General features: G+C 56.2%; 1 protein-coding gene across 5 annotated transcripts in view; it reads left to right on the top strand.

The window, feature by feature from the left end:
- SH3PXD2A (SH3 and PX domains 2A) overlaps positions 1–22,350 on the top strand; it is a 251,755-nt gene extending 229,405 nt beyond the window's left edge. For all 5 annotated transcript variants that reach the window (XM_066240342.1, XM_066240340.1, XM_066240341.1 and 2 more), the window contains 6 exons: positions 1,299–1,382; positions 6,500–6,617; positions 10,141–10,478; positions 12,245–12,294; positions 15,289–15,408; positions 17,340–22,350. In XM_066240342.1, the coding sequence (XP_066096439.1) occupies positions 1,299–1,382; positions 6,500–6,617; positions 10,141–10,478; positions 12,245–12,294; positions 15,289–15,408; positions 17,340–19,301 (2,672 nt within the window). In that variant the 3' untranslated portion in view covers positions 19,302–22,350. The remainder of the gene's footprint in view (positions 1–1,298; positions 1,383–6,499; positions 6,618–10,140; positions 10,479–12,244; positions 12,295–15,288; positions 15,409–17,339) is intronic.
- The last annotated feature ends 369 nt before the right edge of the window (positions 22,351–22,719 follow it).

Here is a 22,719-nt window from a genome sequence, read left to right as displayed (position 1 = left end):
GTGCAACACGCAGCGACCTGTGGGCAGCTACAGAGCCATTCAGGCCCTTGCCTTGTTTCACATCAGGGCAGGTGGCGTCAGCCCCAGTGACAGATGAGGAAACAGAGGCTTAGAGAGGGACAGCAGCCCGCGCAGGGTGACACCAAGACCTGGCCGGGGGGCCTGGACTGGATCCGCACCTCCTAACCTTTTGTTCAGGCCTCCTGCTTACGAGAAGCAGGTCCAACAGGCCGCTGTCCTCCTTCCAGGAGAGCAAACACTTCCCAAGAAGCTTTGATGGTATTTGGCTCAGGTATGTCCAGACAGATTTGCTGTGACCCAGATTGCAAGCCTCCCGTCCCAAGACCCGGGCAGCCTAGCCCTGTCCTCCCGCAGAGGAGAGGTGGGGGCTCCTCGGCACCCTGGAGTCCCGGTCTGGCGTCTTTACCACCTGGTGTCCCGTGGGAAGGCAGGGGCATCTGGAGCTGGGCAGAGCAGCCGGACGACCAGTGTAGGACGCTGCCCTAGGGAGGGTGGTCTGCCCCAAAGGGGTCTGGAGCAGTGAGGAGCCGGGGAGGCAGCTTTTGTCATCAGGGATTCAAATGGATAACATGCAGAGAAGCAGCAGAGCCACAGCCTGTGGCCTCCCCCCGTGTGTGCACTTCACTCGGCACCGTTTCTTAGGGTCAGCCACGAGCTCGGCCTTGTGCGGGGCCCTGGGCATGCCAGGCTCAGTCTGTGCTGTGAGCAGACGTGGTCCGGTGGCGATGACAGTGAAAGCAGAGACGAACGCAGAGCAGTAAGAGCTATGAGCCCCGCGAGGCAGGGACCCCAGGTCTCTCTTGAACGTGTGTGTATTCTCACACACACAGCCTGGCTCGTGGTCGCAGGGTCACAAGCAGGACTTGGTGAGTTAGCGGTGGGGCTATAAGCCCCAGTGTGATGGGACCCCAGACCACCCCGGGAGACGGCACTGCCCGGCAATGGCGAGAGCAGTGGCCTCTCTGGGGCTGCAGCAGAAGGGCATCCTTGCACTTGCCAGAGCCAAGGACCCTCTTCACCTCCCAGGAACCGGACTTCTAAATGCTCAGCCCGTCCTTGGCTCAAGGGCATAACCTCTGGTTTTGACTGAATTTCTTCCCACATGCCAATGACGTCACTCCTCAGGTCTGCCCCCACCCAGCAGGTGTACGCCGCAGAGCCGGGAGCGTGAACCTTCCCTCTCTTCACCCCTCTCCTGCCCATCCCATCTCACCTCATCTCCATTCTCTCCGCCGGTTCCTGTTGGCCGCGTGTCCCATCGTCATCTCCCACACCAGTGTCCAAGAGACGCAAGGCCCACCTGCGGCGCCTGGATCGCCGGTGGACCCTGGGCGGGATGGTCAACAGGCAGCACAGCCGAGGTGACCGGGAGCCGCTTCTCCTCACTCACAGCTGCCGCCTCCTCTCTCTCTCACTAACCCCGCTCTTCTCCGGGCTCTGCCCTGTGGCCCCACCCAGACCCACTGGCCAGACTTCTCTCGCCTCCTGCCGCTTCGGGGGGAGGGTGTGGGGACAGCTTTGGGAGCTGGGATGACACTTGCAGGTGGCTCTGGCTTCTGTCAGTGTCCTGGGGTGGGGGTCATGGGACCTAAGGCACAGTTGTTAGGGAAGTTGGACTCAACAAAAGGCCACATTTGCCCTGGGAACTGCAGATTAAGAAAAATGAGTGTTTCTGAATCTCTTCATGGGCCGTTACACACACACTCGCACACACACACACACTCTCTCTCACACACACACACACACTCACACACTCTCATGCACTCACACCTCTCTCTCTGCTTCATTGCCTTCCTCCTCCGAGAAGGTGCTCCCTGGGCCAAAGCGCTGTCCCAGCACTGCTTAGGGACAGAGTGGGAAAAAGGACCCGCCCACAACCCGCCTCCTTCAGCCAGTGCCCAGGAAACTAGAAAGGAAGCCAGAGCCAGACCCAGCCTGCTTCCTCTGATGGTGGTGTCGGCCCACCAGGAGCCTCCCACATCTCCACACTAGCTATTGGGGCCGGGGAGGTTGCTTTTCAGGAGGGTGCCAGGGAGGCCCGTGGTCTGCGGCAAAGGCTGGTGGAGAACCAAGGCATTTGCAGATTCAGGGCCTTTCCCACATCCAGGAGCTTGGGACCTAGGGTGTAGGGGTCTGTGAACGGAACCCTAGACATTTCCAGAGCCCTCAGGTTGTGAGCGGCCAGTTTCCCCTGTCAAGGAGAACACACCCCGTATGCTCCAGGCAGTGACGGTACAGCTGAGAGGGTGTGTGACAAACACCGACCTATCTAGAATGGCAGGGGTGCCCTGTGACTTGCACCCCCAACCCCGAAGCTTGTTTTTGAACAATTATAATACTGTGCTTGGTGTCTGCCCCCAAGCCCGAAGCAGCAGGAAGCCTGGCCTGTGGGGTGGCCACTGTGGCCTGTGGCCGTGAGGAGCCAGCTGGCCCTGAGGATGGAGTGTGGAGTGGACCCTAGGTTGGCACAGGACAGAGGGCCGAGGCGTGGAAACGGCAAGAACAGGTGGAATGTAAAGCAGCAACACCCTAGAGCTAGGAGAGGTGGGACAGCATTTTGGGGGGAGCCTTGGCAGCAGAGGATAGCGGGACACTGGCCTGGAAAAAGCAGCAGAGAGGAAGGCTTGGACCTCCCCATCTCCTCGGGCATCTGCTCCAAGCACCATCACACACTGAGCCCCTAAGACAACTCTGTCTCCACAGCCACATGGACACATGCAGCCGGCAAAGCCCCCACCAGTGCACAGTCCCCACTCCTGGGTACATGTGCATAATTCCACCTGTGCAGCCACATGTAGACTGTTCCGTGTATAAATGGTTCATACAGTCACAAGTAACATCCACACAAACTGCTCGTGGCCACACCTGGACAGACAGCTCTGCAGCAGCACCACGTGTACCCATATAGCTTCGTAGACACTCATCTACGTTACCCCTGTGCCGCATAAACACGGGCAGTGTAGTCACGATTCCAAACATGTATTACATATATGTAGACACAAATGCCCAGCCAGACACATAATTCTGCGGTCACCCATAGGATGCAAATACAAGCCCACAACTTCTTTCTCTCTCTCTCTTTTAAATAAGATCTAAACACTATTTCCCAGCATTAGCCCTAAGTTAAGTCAGGCAGCCAAGAAGAACTGTGGGGAGTTGGCTAGGAGACACTGTGCTGCGAGGAGCCGAGCTGACGGGGGGGGGGGGGGGGGGGGCTGGGGGTCGGGCTCAGCCAGACAAGTGAAAGCAGCGCCTCCCCAGGGCCTCCACGCCCCACTCCCCGGGCCAGCCAGGCCTTCGGAACCAAAAAGCCCCTTGCAGTGGGGTTGGGTACGTTGTGGGGGCCGGGAGGGGAGCCAGGGAGACTGCTGACAGAGGGGAAAGTGTTTGGAAAGAGGAGGCATCTGTGGTTTGGAAACTTACAGGGTTCTCCATCCCCTGCCTCCAAAACCAAAATAGGCCTGTCCACCTCCCTGCTGCCACCCACCCACTCACCCGGTGGGAGGCCTGGCCAGCCCTTCCTGGGGCAGGGTTGCCACCGTCCTTGGATGGTGTGTCAGAGTGACCATGGCCTCAGGGCTTGGATGGTGTGTCAGAGTGACCATGGCCTCAGGGCCTCAAGCCCTGAAGGTACCCCCCACCCTCCCGCCAGAACTCATAGTCCTCATTCCCTCAACTCCAAAGGGGTATCTCTTCTAGAAACCCCACCCAACCAGAATCACTCAGTCACCCCCTGAGGCCGTTTCCATCTGACTGGGCCTCCTCCCATCTGGTCCCCAGGTGAGGTTTGTGGCCCTGGTCCTGCAGAAGGAGCTAGCTGAGCTTCTCCCTAGGGGAAACCTGTGAGTTGGGGGCCTGAGTCCCACATAGCACATGCTCACGTGGAGGGAATTCACGCCTCCGCAGACCGAGCTGGCCATGGCAGAACAGCAAGGCTCCCGACAGACCAAGGGGAAGAGTTGTGCTGCCTGGATCCTGTCAGGGCTCTGCATTTTCATCACCTGGAACCTGCACAGCGACAGGGCAGGACAAGCTCTGAGCCAGCCAGAGGTCTTCCTAGGAGTCCATAATCTCCCAGACATCTGTGTTCCCATCACACCCAGGGCCACCAAGAAAAGGGCCTTTAGCAGCAGGAGCAGCTCTGTGAGCTGACATCCTTGATTCCGCCCGGGTCAGGGGAAAGGGAGGTGGTGCCATGACCCGTGGGGCTCTGTCCTTGGCATTCACCTCGGAGGGGGCTGTGGAGGCTGGCACGTGGGCCTGGCAGCTCAGAGCCTGAGCCCACATGACACGATTAGGCCTTGCTCTCTGCCGCAGCCGGGCGGGGCTCCTCTGATCTTCCCCAGAGAAGGGCTGTCATTTTTCTCTGCAAAACCAACTTTGCCTAGGAAAACTTTAATGATGGCTTCCTGCTCGAACCACAGGCTTTTAAAAATAGCCTAGCTGAGCAAAGGCAAAATGTGGAGTCCAGGCCTTGCCTCACCCTAGCCTCAGAACTGCAGATTCGCGGGGCCTGGCGCTGTCCCTCTGGCCACCGCCCGGGCCAGGTTATACCGTGCCCCACTGGAACGTGGAGCTGGACCAGGAGCAGCAGGAGAGTGGAGGGTTGGCCTGAGGAACACTGAACACTCAAGGCCCAAGCCGAGTCAGAATCTGGCCGAGGGAGGTTCTCAGGCGGTCTTGGCGGTTCTTTCCTGCGTGGCTGCTTTGGAATCTGGAAGCTTCCAGGAGCTAGTGGATGCTGAGAGAGGCTTGCAGTGCAGGAGACTCTCCTTGGTCGTCACCCACCTTTTCCTTTCGGCAGCCTGTCGGAGTTGGCTGGCGGTCAGCTCTGCCCTCACAGCCTGGCAGGGCAGCTGCCTCCATCCCAAAGGGAGCTGCTATCTCCACCCAGGACAGGGCCGCAGACAGGACCCGATAATCCTGGGAAGAATGAACAGATGGCCCTCCCATCCCAGGGGGGTGGGGTGGCAGCTGTCCCCTCCTCCCCCACTGCTGCCAGAGGCTCTGGCAGGCTGCCTACCAAGGTCCAGCTGAGGAGTCCGGGAGGTGGGGGCAGGCGTCTTAGGGACCAGGGTCCTGTGCCAGCGTCCTGCTATTCTGAGCTCGCTGAAGGCCTCCCAACCCAACGCCCCTGCTCGGCCCTGCCTGCCCCTTCCTCCGCGCACTCCACAGTCCATGTGGAGTTCCTGCTGTGCCCCGGGCATTGTCCCAGCCCCAGGGGGCACCCACAAGGTAGGAAACACATGGGTTCAGGGGGTCTCCTTCGGTGGGCGTGGTCAGATGGCCACTTCTTCCCTCCTATACTCTGCACCTTCTCCCAGAGGGTGAGGATGGGGATATGTACTTCCTCCTGAGACCTAAACAGTCCTGGGAGGCTCTCCGTGTAGGAGGCAGGGTTTCTGGGGCCGGCCAGCTGTGGTCGAATTGTCAAGGGCTTCCTGGAGACAGGCAGAGCTGACCTAGTCGGCACAGAAGAATCAGCTCCCTGGAAGCCTGAGCAAGGAACCGCATGGAGGCTGCAGGGCCCCCTGCCAGGAGAGAGGCTGCAGGAGCCAGGGAAGATGCATGTGGCCCAGGCCCCGAGGCCTGCCCCCCCCCCTGAGCTTTTCCTGAACTCCCACAAGGTCCCTCTTTCCCAGAGCCTGGGGAACCTCGAGCAAGGCCCACAGGCAGTGAGACCCCAGCCGGCAGCCCCCCGAGGGGCTCGGCTGTGCCACGTGGTCAATGCCATGCTGTCCCCCAGGTGATGTGTAGGCACGCAGGCTCGCTCAGGACACCTGGAGGCCCTGCCTGATTGTGCTGCACTCGGCATCGCCTCTTCTCGTCTGGCCATGGGACCCTTGTCTTAACAAGACACACATGACCTCTCCCATTGAATGCATGCTCCCCAGAATCCTCTTGGGGAAATTACACGATCAGATGATCAGACTGGTAGTCAGATAAGGCTTCGCCAAGCACAGGCCCGTGGAGCATTCCGAAGATCAGACAGGAAGGATCTGAGGGGTTGGGGTGGAGAGGGCTGGGAGAGCAGTCCAGGACAGAGATGGAAGTGTGGCATGTTTAGGGTAAGGGGAGGCATGTCATGGGGCCTCAAAGCATTCAGGGGACGCCCAGGGTCAGCTCCACATTTCCTGACACAGGCCCTGTGAGGGGCAGGGAGCTTCTGGGGCTCTAAGGACCCTTGGCCCCGGCAGCCTGGCTCCTCTTACTGGGCTGGGAGCCTGGGAGAGTCTCTGTGTTGCCCAGGGTTTTGCCAGACCACTGAGGCCCTGGCTGGCTTTGACACATACCAGGAGCCACAGTGAAGCCTGGTTCCTTCTCTTTCCTTCCCTGGAAAAGCCAGAGGCCAACCCACTGCACCTCGGCAACCAGCTAAGCAAGGCCAGGCAGGGGGCTGGGAGGGGGGAGACAGGAAGGAGGAGCCCCTTCTCAACCTCAAGTAATTGTGCTTTCTTGCTCTGCCTGACACCCACAGAGGAGAAGTATGTCACTGTGCAGCCTTACACCAGCCAAAGCAAGGACGAGATTGGCTTTGAGAAGGGCGTCACCGTGGAGGTGATCAGGAAGAATTTGGAGGGCTGGTGGTACATCAGGTAGGAGCCCCAGCAGAGGAGCGAGATGCCCTGGGCAGCAGAGCAGGTAGACGCTGCAGAGTGGCCAGGACCGCAGATGGCAAGCAGATACTGACGGCAGCTTTGCGCCCACAGCCCGGGCCTGGCTGCGCTGTCTGCACAGCTGAAGGGCTCGAACAGAGAGAGCTCATCCTGCAGAGTCTCTCCTGGGACACGTAAAGCGAAGGAGCTGGAGCTGTCACCAGCAGCAGGGCGCAGGGGCCCCAGCTCAGCTTACGGGCAGTGATGCAGTCCCTCCCCCTGCGGCTGCCAGGAGGGTCCAGCACATCTAAATTGGGTTTTCTGTGTCCGGCCTTGGCTGCCTGGTGTGCTCAGCAGCTCAGGCCGCCTGGAGCACGGGCGTCCACGGGCCTTGCTGAGGTCTCGGCAGGCCGCCCCCGCTGCCCACGCCCCAGTGCTCTGGCTCTGGCCGGGCTGCCCCACTGCAGGGCTGGCTCCCGGGGCTGTGAGAGCTGAGGCAGCAGGGAGGCCTCTTCCTTCTGCCCCTCCCTCTTCCCGGGTCTGTCCCATGGGCTTCCCAGCTGAGAAAACTGGGGAGTGTGGGGGGCAGAGTGGAGAGCTTTCCTGATGGTCCTGGGAATGAACACACGCTCTTCCCCCACCAGGCCCTGCCTCTCCAGTCCCTTCTGCCTGGGTGCTGCATGGCCAGTGTCGGCCTCGGGGACGCTTGCTCTCAGGAAATGTATTGGTTGGTTCCTTTGGGACCCACTCAGCTGTGATGATTTTGCCCAGTTTCTCTTGTCCCTGTCCAGAGCTAGGCTGGCTGAGGTAGTCCCACACCTGTGAGTTCTGGGGACCACCGCGCCAGCCCACCACACCTGGGAACCCTAGGTCCTCTGTGGGCAGGATGCGTGTTCCAGGCTGTCTCCCCCAGTGGGGACAAGATTGGCCAAGGTGATGAAAGCACACAGAGGGTGGTTGCTCAGACCACGGCCGACCAGCCAATGCCGATGCTGTTGAAACTGGTCTGTGCTGATGGGTGGGATGAAGGTCACTGGCCTCACGGGATTGACACTTAGCGTGGCCTGGCAGGACCTAACACAGCTGCCCTGACCTTGTGTATGCCAGTCAGGAGGGCTAAGGTGTCCCTTCCTGCCCTGTTAGGTGGGCCGGGACCGTGTGCCTGGACATGTGTCGCCAAAGCCACTGCCCCTGGACTGGCGTGTTCTCTGTGTCGTGGAAACTAGAGCCAGCCCCGGATCCAGCCACCACGTGTCTGGCACAGGAAGGCCAGCAAGCATTCTTGCAGGCTAGATACCTAACCCCTTGCCTGGAGGTTATTTACAAAGCTGCTGGCTTTTCGTTTGGTTTTTTAAGTTTTATAAAATAACCAATAAAGCCACTTTGTGCTGCTGCTTCCAGTCAACTCTTGTCCCCATGGTCTGGCCCTTTAGCCAGAGGGAGCTTCAACTGAGAAAACCCTGCTGAAAAGGTTCCACCTTAAGAAGATTGCCAGACACCCCCTTAAATATGCCATTTCCCAACATTCCAGGCTCTGTGTTGATCCTCATTTCCTGTCTTTCTTCTCCACCCCCAGCCCCCCCCCCCCCCCACCTCCCTCTCTCTCCATCTCTCCTTTTCCAGTTTGCTTCCCTCTGGAGTCATTCCATGCTCCAGAGCTGGAAAGCAGATGTGAGCGGAGTTGGACCCAGACCCATACACAGCTGCTCCTGGTTCCCTTGCCTCTTTCGCCTGGAATCTAATTTTATCCATGTAATGCCGGAGGAGCACACGGGGTTCAAAATGGGAAGCAAGCTGGCTGGACCATCCCTCCCGCGAGACCCTGCTCCCCATCTCTCCACCGCGTTTTCATAGAAAAGCCCCTGTAGCAGTCAGCTGTTTCCTTTCCATCTTTTCTCTTGAGATCCAGGAGCACCAGCTTCTGGACCACAGGCTGCCACCAGCTAGCTGGGTGACCCTCCGCTACTTGCTCCGCTTTTCTGAGCCTCGGTTGTTGTCTCATATGTGAGATTAGGCATCTCAACTAGTTGCTTCCATCCACCCCTGAAATTCTGTGCTTCTGTCTGTCAGCAACCTGAGTTCCGTCCATTTGTTCACCGATGTCTGCCTTCCAGGCCCTAAACGGGCCAGATGGGCGAGCTTGGGTCAGCCTGGCTCCTGTGACGTGCACACGAGAAGCCACCCCTACGTGAGCTTTCCAGTAAAGCTCAAGACACATTGATAGAAGCTTAAACTTTCACATTCTTTTTTCCCACCTAATGAATGCCCAAGAATAAGGTCAGATGGGGAGGCAGGGCAGGGGGGATTGTCTGACATCTGGCATGGAGGAGCCATTCCAAAGAGCCAGATGGGTCCCAGGAAGTACACAAGGATATTACAACCCAGATTTGGGGACATTGACAGCAACTGGACCAGGAAGTAAGCCCTCAGTGGGTTTGGGCAGAAGCTCAGCACCGTGGGGGGAAAAAGGGAAAAACTTGTTTTCAGAAGCCATCAAATCCCCTAAAATTAAGTCAGCCCTGTCATTTGCCTTTTCTCTTGTTTATGGATTTTTGGTTTTGTTTCCTTTTGTTTTTGTTTTGCCATACCAAAGATTTTAATTGTATCCAGTCATGTGCTTTGGTATTTTCATTTATGGTTTCAGCTCTTGGGATCCCATTTAGAAAGGTTTCTTCAACCCCTCGAGGTTAGGCAAGTATTCACAAGTTGCATTTTTTATTTTGTTATACAGTGTGAGGCCAGGGTCTCATTTGTTTTTTCCTAACTGGGTAATCACTCGTCTCCAAATCACTCACTGAATAATCCATCCTTACCCCACTAATTTGAAATGTCCTCTTTAGCACTGGGCCGTTTGTGAACTTGTTCTGTGAACTTGATCCGTCTGCTGTGTCTGCACAGGACCGATACTTTTCCCCACTCAGTCACTCTTCTTGAGCGCCATCTTCCTGTTGGTCTCAATGTGTTCCTACTGCTGGGTAAATGTTTGCAGTTACTCTATCCCTGTATTTCGCCAAAGAGAAAAAAAAATTGAGCTCCAGTGTAGAGACTTGTCCAAGGTACTGTAGACCGGGACCCAGCTATTCTAACTCACCTGGGCTACTCTCCACCTCTCTGATGCTACTTCCCTTTCCAATAGGACATTCGACTCGAGACACCCCCTCATTTCTTATCTCTAGAATTACCCACTACTTTCTGCAAGGTGGCAGGCTGTTATAAAGTCTGCCTTTGGGGCAACCCAAAATGTAAGGACTCTTTCAACCGGAAGGTCCCTCATTTGTCTGACTTTGCAGAGTACGAGAGCTCACGGAGGCATTGGGCGAAGAGAGGAGAGAGAGAGAAAGGGTGTTTTAGGTGTCTTTTCCACCTGCCCTCAGTCCCTCTTCAGAGAGTAGGGTTGTCGTGTCTGCTGAACGCGGTAGGAAAGTCTCAGCTGGGCAGAGCCAGACGGAGCCTGGGCCAGGCAGTGGGGCCTGAGGTCAGGACTCCGTGCTCTAATGACCCGTGTGCCATTCCTCCCCCACAGATACCTGGGCAAGGAAGGCTGGGCGCCAGCATCCTACCTGAAAAAAGCCAAGGATGACCTGCCGGCCCGGAAGAAGAACCTGGCGGGCCCAGTGGAGATCATCGGGAACATCATGGAGATCAGCAACCTGCTGAACAAGAAGGCGTCGGGGGACAAAGAGACTCCACCAGCCGAAGGCGAGGGCCCAGAGGCCCCCGTTGCCAAGAAGGAGATCAGCCTGCCCATCCTCTGCAACGCCTCCAATGGCAGCGCCCTGGGGGTCCCCGAGAGGACCGTCTCCAAGCTGGCCCAGGGCTCCCCGGCCGTGGCCAGGATTGCCCCTCAGAGGGCCCAGATCAGTAAGAGCCACGCCGAGCCCCCGGTCCTTGCTGCGAAGCTATTATAGAGTAGGCATGGGGTGCATCTCATTTTCTTCCTGGGATGTAGACCGGCCCCTGACCCCAGCCTCACTCTGTCAACTTGTCTTGTGCTAATTGCAGGAGTAGACGAGGCAGTTCCTCCCAACTCCTCCACTGAAGATACATGGCAGGAGTGTGTAAGCCGCTAGCACTCCCTCTAGTGGAGAGCCAGGATCGCTCACTTTGTAGACAGCTGTTGTCCCCCAGGCTGGGATAGGCGCAAGGCCACTTTGCCAATAGAGGAACAGAGGAACATCTTTCTGGGCCTTTCCCCTTGCTTCCTGATGGCCTTCCACCAGTGACTAGAATCCTGAGACACGGCTGGGGTGGCTTTACCTCCCTGAACAAGCCTAGGCTGAAGGGGAGTTCTTCAGGACTCTCCTTCATTCTTACAGGAGAAGCCCGGCTCTCGGGCATCCACCGAACCTCTCTGCATCCCTGGCTCACAGCACCTTTGGCTGGGGGTTCCACTGTGCTCTGTTAGGAGAGGCAAGCTTTGTTTGTGTCCAGCCAGCCTTAACATCAAGAGGAAAGCTGTTTTTTTATTCTGACCTTGGTTAAGTGAGCTCTGTGCCTGAAAATCTATATATAAGGTCTACCGGAAAGTTCTGTCCGTTTCTATCACAAGTTTCAACACGTAAGCACATGTTTATTTGGTGCATGTGTGCCTCTCTATTTTTTTTTATTTTATTCATTTTAGAGAGGAGAGAGAGACAGGGAGAGAGAGAGGAGAGAGAGACAGAGAAGGTGGGGAGGAGCTGGAAGCATCAACTCCCATATGTGCCTTGACCAGGCAAGCCCAGGGTTTCGAACCGGCGACCTCAGCATTTCCAGGTCGACGCTTTATCCACTGCGCCACCACAGGTCAGACCTGTGCCTCTCTATTTTTATCACTTAATGTATACATACTGACGTAGCAAATTAACTAAAACAAAGTTGATTCACGTTAGTCTTACGTGTGAAGCGCTAGTGTACCCATGGCTAATGATAAAGTTCATTTACGCCACTGTAATTTTTACAAATTTCAACAAGGAAGAAATGCTACAGAAGCATGTCTGTCACATCTACCATATTCCCCGGACTTAGCACCCTCCGACTATCACTTGTTTTTGTCCTTACAAAACTTTTTGAAGGGCAAAAAATTCAAAAATGAAGAAGATATCAAGCACTGGTTCAATTATTCGCATCAAAAGATAAAACATTTTTCAAAAATAGGATATACAAATTGCCCTCACGTTGGCAAGAAATCATTAATAATAATGGCAATTATATTATTTAATAAAGTTTATTGACGGTAAGAAAAATTTGTATTTTGTTTTATTCCAAAAACGGACAGAACTTTCTGGTAGACCTTATAATTTGATAAAACTATATACCCATTCTCCTAAAAAATGGCTCCTCTCTGTCTATACATTTTGCAATGTGCACATCACTTCAGAGTGTCCATAGACACACACACACACACACACACACACACACACACACACACACACACACGCCGCCGCCAAAGCACAGCCATAGAAGCTTAAAGGTCTGTGGTTTACCGACAGCAGTGCCTGTTTGATGGAGAGCAGGGGTCCTTCATGGGTTTGGGACAAAAGCAGGAACTTCCCAGGATCCGGAGGCAGGCACACCCACGGAAGGCAGGTGCAGGCCATGTTCTCCAGTGTCTGGCTGGCATTTTAAAGCCATGTTTCTTCTTCTAGGCTCCCCGAACCTGAGGACAAGGCCTCCGCCTCGCAGAGAATCCAGCCTGGTATGTGTGCATATCTCTTCTCCCTGTTTTGTTCCTTTTCTGGGGATGCCCCACTTAAAGCTGGCTGTCTCACTGCAGAGCCTGTTGGTCCAGAGGTTTCCCAGGGCCCTGCTGGGGCTCCCAGCTCTGTGGGGCTGGAGGCAGAGAGGGAAGTCTGCAGATCCCAACCTTTTGGGGGTCAGGGGGATAGCTAGACAGTTTATAATCAAAAACACTGTGCAACCCAAAGCTAAATAAACCCATCCCAGCCACTGCACTGGCAGACATAAACATTTAGACTGGCCGGCAAGAAGTGTCCAGCCAGGGCATCGCCACAGGCTGGAAACGCAGCTGCTGTCCATGTGAGCCTGGACACCTTTCAGCTCTGTCTTCCTTGCCTGGGGAATGCCCGGTGGACATGGTGCATGCCCGAGCCAGGAGGGCAGAGGGCAGCCCTGAGAGCATCCTCCAGGGGTGGGTCGGTGGCCAAGACTGGCTGTGCTGCAGCTTCATGCTGCTCAGCGCCGCTGGGCTGCCGGGCTCCTGTGGGTGGGGCCACCTGGGTTCCAGACCGTTGGAGGCAGAGGTGCACTCAGGGTGCTGGGCTTGGGCCAGCAGTGATCTGGTGGCAGTCCCGGAGCCCCAAAGCAGAGAGCTGTTACCAGGGGCAGTGGATCCCCTGGAGAGAATGGGGCTCTGAGTCTGCCAGGCATGGGTTCATACTTCACCCTGACACTTCGTATCACTTCCCCCAGGCAACCTGCGTACCCTCCACGAGCTCAGTTTCCTCATCTGTGAGATGGGGACAGTACTAGCCGTCCCTAGGGCTGTTGTAAGGATGAAATGAGATGATGTATGTTGCAGGCGGGCCATCAGGTTTCCATTTCCTGTGTCAGCTGGGACTGTTGGAGGGACTACCTGCAACACCGTGTGGAAACGGATTTCTGAAGTCACATCTGGGCTAACAGCAAGGGTTACTGTGATTAGTGATGTCTGCCCAGAGGGGGATAGCAGCTCCTGGAAACACGGGCCTTTAGTATTCAGGCTTCTTGAAGGTTTGGCTCCTGGGAATGAGACCATCCTTGCCATGGCCACCAGCCCCAATGGGGTTTCTATCTCCTTTTCCCCTTGTGTTCTGCATGACTAAATAGCAAGTTCTTTCCTGCCATTCCTCTCAGCCCCAGCTAATTATTTTCAGGCAGACTTGATTTTGGCGAGACTGGGGTAATTCCTTCCACACTTACCGAACACAGGGCTTGCTGAGGCAGGGCTGTTTCCAGCTAGGCCCGGCTGAATCTCACTTGGCCAGGGGTCTGGCTGGGCTGAGGCCTGGGCCACATTTGCTCACATGCACGGCTGCAGGGCCAGCCACCAGGGTAGGGAATGCTGACTGAATCATACCCGGTCCCTCAACCCAGCTTCCTCCCACCCTTCATGCACTGTGTGACCCCAGACAGCTGAGCCGAGAGGGTAAGGATGTGGAAGGTACAGAGGCTGAGATGTTGTCTCAGGAGGAGTGTTCAGCTTTGGCTTTTATTCATGGAGCTCTTCTGTGGCCCTGGCTGGTCCAGAATATATTATCTCAGTAATCCTCTTGTGGCCCTGCTTTAATTCCATTGTATAGATGAGGAAACTGAGGCTCCAGAGAGGTCAAGCCCAAGGCCGTGCAACTGGTGAATTGTCGAGCTGGGTGTGGAGCCCATATGAGCCCAGCTGCAAGGCAGAGAGGTCTCTCTTTCAAGGTCTTGTTACATCACAGCTGCTTCCCCTCCCTAGTCTCCCCCGCTTTGTATGATCCCAGGACATACTGGGTGTAATAGGGAGGCACGAAGTTCCTTTTGGCCACTCCTTAAGGGAGTCCATGTGAGCCTGGACACCTTTCAGCTCTGTCTTCCTTGCCTGGGGAATGCCCGGTGGACATGGTGGATGCCCGAGCCAGGAGGGCAGAGGGCAGGCCTGAGAGCATCCTCCAGGGGTGGGTCGGTGGCCAAGACTGGCTGTGCTGCAGCTTCATGCTGCTCAGCGCCGCTGGGCTGCCGGGCTCCTGTGGGTGGGGCCACCTGGGTTCCAGACCGTTGGAGGCAGAGGTGCACTCAGCGTGCCGGGCTCCTGTGGGTGGGGCCACTGGGTTGGAGGCAGAGGTGCACTCAGGGTGCCGGGCTCCTGTGGGTGGGGCCACTGGGTTGGAGGCAGAGGTGCACTCAGGGTGCCGGGCTCCTGTGGGTGGGGCCACCTGGGTTCCAGACCGTTGGAGGGAGAGGTGCACTCATCCTTCTGGTCATCCTTCTGGTTCACTGTTGGATGCCCAGTGCCTTAGACCAGCGTCTGACACCCAATAAGCACACAGCAAACATTTGTAAAATAAATGAACGACGCTCACAAGGCACAGGCCGTGGCCAAATTCTAAGTGTCCTTGAATGTTGTGCTTCGGTCTTGATGTGCCAGCATCTTAAAACCATTAGGTCGCCCATTGTGTTCCATTGCCCACAGAGCAGAGGCCCTGGGTTCTAGTCAGTGCTCAGCTGGCATTTGGCAGCGTTGTGATGTCCAACCAAGGGCTCTTCTCAGCCAGCCCCATGCCCCTCCCACGTAGACCCCACCCCAGAGACGGCTGTCCCCCCTAGCTCTGCCCCTGCAGCCAGGTGTCACTCTGGCAGCCATCTCCCTGAGACTTCAGGACAGTGACAGTCCTCTCCCACAAGGCAGTGTGCACAGACTTTGTTACAATGATTTCTGTTTTTTATTTTTTATTTTGGGACCTCGCTGATGAGGCATCAGAAAACTGGAGCTCCAGAAATGGAAGGGTGTAAATTACTGTTACTAAACCAGTCATTCTGAAGGCTCAGACAAGCCTCAAGTGAATCCTAGGTATTAGAAATCCTTGTCAGGAGGGTGACTCAGGTGATAGATCTGTCCTCAGGTCAGCTGCGGTCCGGCTGGTGGAAGTGCCACACTCAGCTACCATGACTATTCTGATCAGGTGGGTTTTGCTCACTGAGTGCTTCTCTACCTTAGGGGTTCCAGCTGCCGAAGCCACCGGAGCCCCCTTCTGTTGAGGTGGAGTACTACACCATTGCCGAATTCCAGTCATGCATTTCTGATGGTATCAGCTTCCGAGGTGGACAGAAGGCAGAGGTGAGCCTTGGGCTATGAGGCTGAGGGTTTTAACTCAGACCAAAGACCCGCTGAGTCTCCCTTTTACGTCTGGCTGGCACTGTTCCTGAGGGGCAACAGGAATGGTGCAGAAACAAGACCCACAAAGCTAGTAAGTGTCATTGTGAGGACTAGAACCCAGGATTCGTGTCTGCCCAGTGCTCCCGATGTGTCCCTCATGGCAGCAGTTCCCACGGTGCTTTGCAGGAGCCTCTAATGGGTCTGCCTTGAGACAAAGGGCTTCTGTGGTTGGATGAGTTTGGAGGACAGTGGGCTCAACAAAATCCAACCAGTTTTGTTGTTTTAATTGCAGAACTTCTCAGAGCCTGTGACATGGAGATGTCATGGTGTGTCTCTAAGGGGGATGAGTTAGGCAGCATTGCCCAGGCCCGTTCGGCCCAGCACACTTTCTCTCCCAGGAGCACCTGGGGGGCCAGCACAGTAGGGAGTGCGGTTGTTGGGAGAGTGTGGTCCAGGCTGCTACAGTCAGAAACCGGGAGCCAGGTTCTGGCCGAGTCCACACCACAGACACCTCTGGTATTCGCCTCTGCCCGCCCCACCCCGGCCTTGATCATTTCTCTCTGCAGACTGGGGCCAGTGCACCCTGGGGTGCTCCCTCCTGGCCTGTCTCCTAGCATTTATGAAACTGCTTTGTAGCTAGTGCTGAACATGGCATTCCAAGGGACAGAGAAGATCCCTGACTCTTGTTTCTCTTGAGTGGCTTTGTGTAGTAAAGGAATTAAATCCAATTCATTCTTATAAAACTGTCAGGAGAGAAGCTGGGCAGGCTCTGCCTATTGAAGAGGTGATATCCCCAGGGTGAATGTTTTTAAATTTCCAAGAAAAGTCTGTCAGTGGTGCTCAGGTTTCCAGAAGAACCTAAAGAGCTTCCCATGTAACAGAACTGTCATACTTGGGGTCTGCCTAAGCTCGGCCTGTGGGTGTTGTGGTGGGCAGGGGCGGAGGAAGGAGAAGCAGCTTTCTGGCGCCATCGATCGCAGGGCCTGGTCTCAGGCAGAGCCCACCTTTGGCAGCCAGTGTCCTCCCTTCCTGGCCCCTCTTCCCCGCCGGTTTTCATGCTTCCTCCCCCCACCCGTCCCCAGGACCTCTTCCTCTAGGAATGCTCTACAACCTCCAATGCTCTTCCCTTTGTGTGCCCCGGTCCAAATGAAGCCCAGCACAACCCGTGACCACACCGCTGGCCTTCAGCAATCTCAGATAGCAGTGAAGAATGAAGCTCCTTGAACTATATAGTTGGCAGTTACATGGAAATGACTGAAATCCTTCCCACAGGAAACCATTCAACCCAGGGGAAATCTTGTCAGCTGGCAGGATTCCTCCAGGCAGTGAAATGCCCCTGGCAGTGGGGAGGACAGGGGGGTGCTGCGAAACAAGGCTCTGGCCTCAGGCCGTATCTCCCAGTTCAACCCACCTACATCTTTCCATTCTCTTCTGACTGGAGAGCCTTCCCGGCCACCAAGGGAGGAACTAGTGATAGTGGAGGGCGGGACTGATGGAATGGTTTTTTTATATACACAAGACCTTGGTGAGTGAGGTTTTTGTGGGGACTGGGAACAGTGCCTCTTCTGATGCAGTAGCTTAGGAGGAAAGAAGCAGGGGTCTGCAGAGGAGGCCAGCCCAACCGGGGTGTTGAAAGAGGTTGGAGGGGCAGGGGAGAGGGACTTGAATAGTGGGACACCCTCCTGCCCCCCGACTAGGAGATGATAGAGACCTGGGTTTGCATGCTGGCCTATCAGATACTACACTGGAACCTGGGCCACTTACTCGGCTACAGTGTGCTTATCTGTAAATGGAGATAGTGTCTCCCAGAGCCAGAGCACAGCTCCTAGCCTGGCACGTCACAGGGTCCCTGGGACCCTCCCAGCTCACTGGCCTGTCCCCCTTTTCTCTAGGTTATTGATAAGAACTCGGGCGGCTGGTGGTACGTGCAGATCGGGGAGAAGGAGGGCTGGGCCCCCGCATCCTACATTGATAAGCGCAAGAAGCCCAACCTGAGCCGCCGCACAAGCACACTGACCCGGCCCAAGGTACCCCCACCGGCGCCCCCCAGCAAGCCCAAGGAGGCCGAAGAAGGTCCCGCCGGCCCCGGTGAGAGCCAGGACTCCCCGCTGAAGCCCAGGTACGAGGAGCCCGAGTATGACATCCCTGCCTTTGGCTTTGACTCGGAGCCAGAGCTGAGCGAGGAGCCGGCGGAGGACAGAGGCTCGGGGGACAAGCGCCCCGCCCAGCCCCACAGACCCTCGCCTGCCTCCTCCCTGCAGCGGGCCCGCTTCAAGGTGGGTGGCTCCTCAGAGGACGTGGCCCTGGAAGAGGAGACCATCTATGAGAACGAGGGCTTCCGGCCGTGTGCAGAAGACGCCCTGTCGGCCAGATGCTCCTCCCGGGACAGCGACTCCCCGGGAGGCTCCCCACTGTCCCTCGCCAGGAAGAACTCCCCCAAATCAGGCTTCCCCAAGTCATCCTCACTCCTGAAGCTCAAGGCAGAGAAAAACGCCCAGGCGGAACTGGGGAAGAACCACTCCTCAGCCTCCTTCTCATCCGTCACCATCAACACCTGCTCCTCCTCCTCCTCCTCTTCCTCCCTGTCCAAGCACAGCAGCGAGCTGAAGCCCCGCTCCGCCTCGGACGCAGGCATCCGTGGCACTCCCAAGGCTGGGGTGAAGAAGGATGCCGACCTGAAGGCCGGGCTCACATCCTGTGCTCGGGCCAAGCCGTCGGTCCGGCCCAAGCCATTCCTGAACAGAGCCGAGTCGCAGAGTCAGGAGAAGATGGACATCAGCACTTTACGGCGCCAGCTGAGACCCACCGGCCAGCTCCGGGGAGGCCTGAAGGGCTCCAAGAGTGAGGATTCAGAGCTTCCCCCTCAGACGGCCTCTGAGGGTCCCAGTGAGGGGTCCAGGAGAGGCTCAGCTGACCTTATCACCCTCCCAGCCACCACGCTCCCGTGTCCCACAAAGAAGGGCCGGGAAGGGCAGGCCGCCTTCTACACAACATGTAGTGCCTACCAAAAGGTCCAGGACTCGGAGATCAGTTTCCCTGCAGGTGTGGAGGTGCAGGTGCTCGAGAAGTTGGAAAGTGGCTGGTGGTATGTGAGGTTTGGGGAGCTGGAGGGCTGGGCCCCTTCCCACTATTTGGTGCTGGGTGAGAACGAGCCACCCGACCCCTCCAGCAAAGAGCTGGATGTGGGAAATGCCAAGAGCAAGCAAAAGGAAGGCAAGTCAGACAGCCTAGAGAAGATCGAGAAGCGGGTCCAGGCGCTGAACACCGTCAACCAGAGCAAGAGGGCCACGCCCCCCATTCCCTCCAAGCCCCCCGGGGGCTTCACCAAGACTTCAGGTGCCGGAGTGGTGAAGATGAGGAATGGTGTTCGGCAGGTGGCAGTGAGGCCCCAGTCGGTATTCGTGTCTCCACCACCCAAGGACAACAACCTGTCCTGTGCCCTTCGGAGGAACGAGTCACTCACAGCCACCGATGGCCTCCGAGGCGTCCGCCGGAACTCCTCCTTCAGTACCGCCCGCTCCGCAGCTGCAGAGGCCAAGGGCCGCCTTGCTGAACGGGCTGCCAGCCAGGGCTCAGACGCACCTCTGCTGCCCACCCAGCGCAATGGTATCCCCGTGTCCCCTGTGCGCCCCAAGCCCATCGAGAAGTCACAGTTCATCCACAACAACCTGAAAGATGTGTACGTCTCAATCGCGGACTACGAGGGGGACGAGGAGACGGCTGGCTTCCAGGAGGGTGTATCCATGGAGGTCCTGGAGAGGAACCCCAATGGCTGGTGGTACTGCCAGATCCTGGACGGGGTGAAGCCCTTCAAAGGCTGGGTGCCCTCCAACTACCTGGAGAAAAAGAACTGACGGGGGGCACGGGTCCTTCAGTCTGAGTGTGGGTGAGTGGTGAGAGGAAGACAATGGGGAGAGGGGAAATGGGAGGGGGTAGGGGAGGACAACACTAAACCCTGCAGAATGAATGATTCCACAGATTCTCCCCTCCAGGCTGTTCCCCCAGCTGCAAGGGGGGGTCTGGGGGGGGCTTACACTGAGCAGGAGGCCTGGGACCAGAGGCGAGACACCAGAGCCCATGGGTGCGTCTTCGTGACTTTGCTGATGGACTCAGTGCCATTTGGGACGGGCCACGTGGGAAACCCCAGTTGTGCCTTGGCTGTCAATCTTGAAAAGGTGTGGTTATGGGGGCCTCCCGTGCCCTGCCCCAGCCTAGCCCTGGTCGGCTGCCGGCATCTTGCCAGCAGAAGTGTCCCCTGTATCGTCCCCATCTGTAATTGTGAGTTGTGCGGGGTTTCCCAGGATTGCCACCACCCACCATGGGCAGTGTGCAGAAGACGCCTCAGGCTTTGGGGCTTGGAGGCATCTCCTACACGCTCAACCTGTCCTTGGCCAGGCCACGGCCAGTGTCTATTAGTTTAAGAAAAAGCAGTTCCCCAGGTGCCAGCAAGGACCACCTGTCTTAGTCATCACCAACCTTGAAAAGAGAGCCTGCGCTGCCCGGGGCGCCCCTGGAGGACCAGCAGCCCGATTTACAGGGAGGATGGGCAATGCCAGTGGTTTCTTCAGCGTCTGCACAGACTTTATTTTGGATGTTTCTGGGTGGGCAGTTCCTTTGCATGTTTTGGGAGAAGTTTATTGATTTGGGTCTCTTCTATGTTGGGCCTTGGGTTTTGGTCTTATTTTAGGGGTTGTTTGGGGGCCTAAGGACGGTCAGCCTCACGGGAACGGGACGGGTTGTGGGTGGGCATGTCTGTCGCACTCTTGTGGGGAGGTCGTGTTTTGTGTTGTTTGTGTTTCACCTGCTTCCCCCCACGAGCCAGTCATTGCGTTTGGTTTCCACTGTGTGGACAGGACCGGAGCATGGTGCTCGCTGGAGGGTGGGGGCTGGAGAAGTCCGGCCCCAGAGAAGCAGGGACACTGCTCTCCTGGTTTATGCCCAGGCCCAGGAGGGAGGCGGGGCTTGTTCAGAAGAGAAGGTGACTACCATTCGGCGTACGTCCGCCATCCTGGGCAGGACCGAAAGCCTTACATGTGAACTATGGAGATGTGGCTATCGCCCCCACCCTGGGTGGAGGGGAGCCCAGACCAGACTGGAGCAAACACCCCCCCCCCCCAGCGGGTAAGCGATTCCATAGGTATCCAAGAAGATGAAGGACGCCGGTTTTCGAGGGGGCAGTGCCCCATGAAGAGAAAAGCGAGAGAACAAAGTCCCTGCCCATTTTGGGTCTTTGAATCGTTGATGTTTCAGAAGGGACCCTCCAGAAGCCAAAGTGGCTTCCCAAGGACTCACCCTTTTTTGGGAGTGGATTTCCACACGTGCCTTTGATTTCGGACAGATCGGGCTTCACGGCCACCGATTCAGCTGCCAGAACCCTGGACTAAGGGTTGGTGTTTTCCACAGAGGAGGACAGGCCCTCTCTCCACCCCTGCTTCCCACCCAGGAAGTACATGTTGCCTGACGATCAGCATGGGACCAGTGTCTTGTGCCTTCACTACCCTGTGCCCCGGCCCCCGAGGCCCTGCCTTGGGGTCTCCCGCACTCCTCCCTGCCGTGCACTGACGCCCGGCAGCTATAGCAAACTGCTCCTGTTCTTTGTTAAAGGGCCGTGGTGAGATTTTGTTTCCTTTTGTTTTGTTTGTGAGTTTAAAATTGAAATTAGTTATTTTCTTCTGCTGGACAGTATTAAAAATAGAGCAGGATGTTGAGTTAATCTGCTAGATTGCAGTACTAATGGTAGTGGTTTAGTTCTTCATATTAATATTATTTGGACTTATTTGAACAATAATGATAAAGAAGTGGTTCATTATTTTTTAATTAATGCACTTTAATAAGGTGGAATGGAAAGAAACCCAGAGAGCAAAGTGCATTACTTAAAGATGCAGTATATACTTTTCTCATTTTTAAGCAGCACATATTTATTAAAAGAAAAAAAAGTAATTTATGATTATTTAAAATAAAATTTAAAAGTAGAGTGACTGTCGGGTTAAAGGACCTTCCACGTAGCTATCTTCCAGGGGGCGGGCCCCAGCGGCCTCACTCCTCAAATGTCTGCACTGAGCCAGTTCAATCAGTAACATGACAGCCAGGCCAGGAAGGAGTGCAGGACACATCTGCCAAGCACAGCATCTCAGTTGGACTGGACCCCAGTGCTCCCCAGAGCCTGCCTTGCCCCGCCCTTCCTCACTGTCCGCACTGCCCTGTGGGGTCCTCTACCACCACCAGGGCCCACCTTCCCCCAGACCGCCCCAAGGACCCTCTCTCCTTGATCCTGGTGCTCACAGTGATGGTCATTTAAAGTGATGTCCAAGGTCACTCCAGCCCGCCCCCTCCTGCTATTGCAGCCCCAGGACCGGAAATGACTTTCCCCAAATCACAGAGCTCAGTTCAGTGGCGGACCTCCCCACTGCAGCAATCCTTGCACTCCTACCCAGAGTTTCTGGTGCGGTCATGTTTACATTGGGACATCCAGCCCCAAGGATGGCTGGGAGTTGCTCAGGCATCCGGGAAAAGTGAGGAGCGCTGCCCCCTGGTGACAGCATGTAGATTCGGGCAGTGAACAGGGATCACCGTGCCCCATCTTCTCACCGTGCCCCTCTCCATCACCCCCTAACTCACAGCACAGCACAAACCCTGCAAACCGAAAGAGAATGTTAATACTTGAAGCAAAAAGGGTGCATGCCAGTCCCTCTTAGACACGGCCAGGGGATGCCAGGCCTTGTGTCCCTGGACTCCTAGCCCTACCCAGGGCGAGAGGGCCTTTCCCTAGAGCTACTGAGCTGCTTTGTGATGGTGGAGGGTACTGCTGGCAGCACGTGGAGGGGGGAGGGGCCTGTGGCTCTGACCCGTCTGGAGGAAAACCAGATCGGACTGAAAAAAGGAAAAAAAAAAAAAAAAAAGAAATCTCAGCAGCATCCAAACCTAGTTTTCCATTACTTGTGATTGAAAATGTGAAATGACATTGTATGGCTGTATACTGCAACTTTAATCGTAATGAGCCCTTCTGAGGTCATTATTGAGCTTTATATAATGCCCGAAGATGCAGCATTGGTGCTTTTTCTTTCCGTTCAAAGACTTTCTTTTATTACAAAGGGGGGAAAATGTCTTCATCTCTTTCCCACTTTATCCCAGCAGCCCTGGCTGGGCTTCCTGGCCCCACCATGCTTTTTCCATGGGGCCAAGAGACTGCGGGGCAGGAGGGAGCCGGGAGGGGTAGCCCTGCACAGCAGGTGTGCCATCTGCTCCTAGGTGGCAGGGCGCTGCCTTGCCAGC

The sequence above is a fragment of the Saccopteryx bilineata genome, chromosome 7 (assembly GCF_036850765.1).
Source record: "Saccopteryx bilineata isolate mSacBil1 chromosome 7, mSacBil1_pri_phased_curated, whole genome shotgun sequence".
Lineage (NCBI taxonomy): Eukaryota > Metazoa > Chordata > Mammalia > Chiroptera > Emballonuridae > Saccopteryx > Saccopteryx bilineata.
This window is presented reverse-complemented; position numbering and strand designations above follow the sequence as displayed.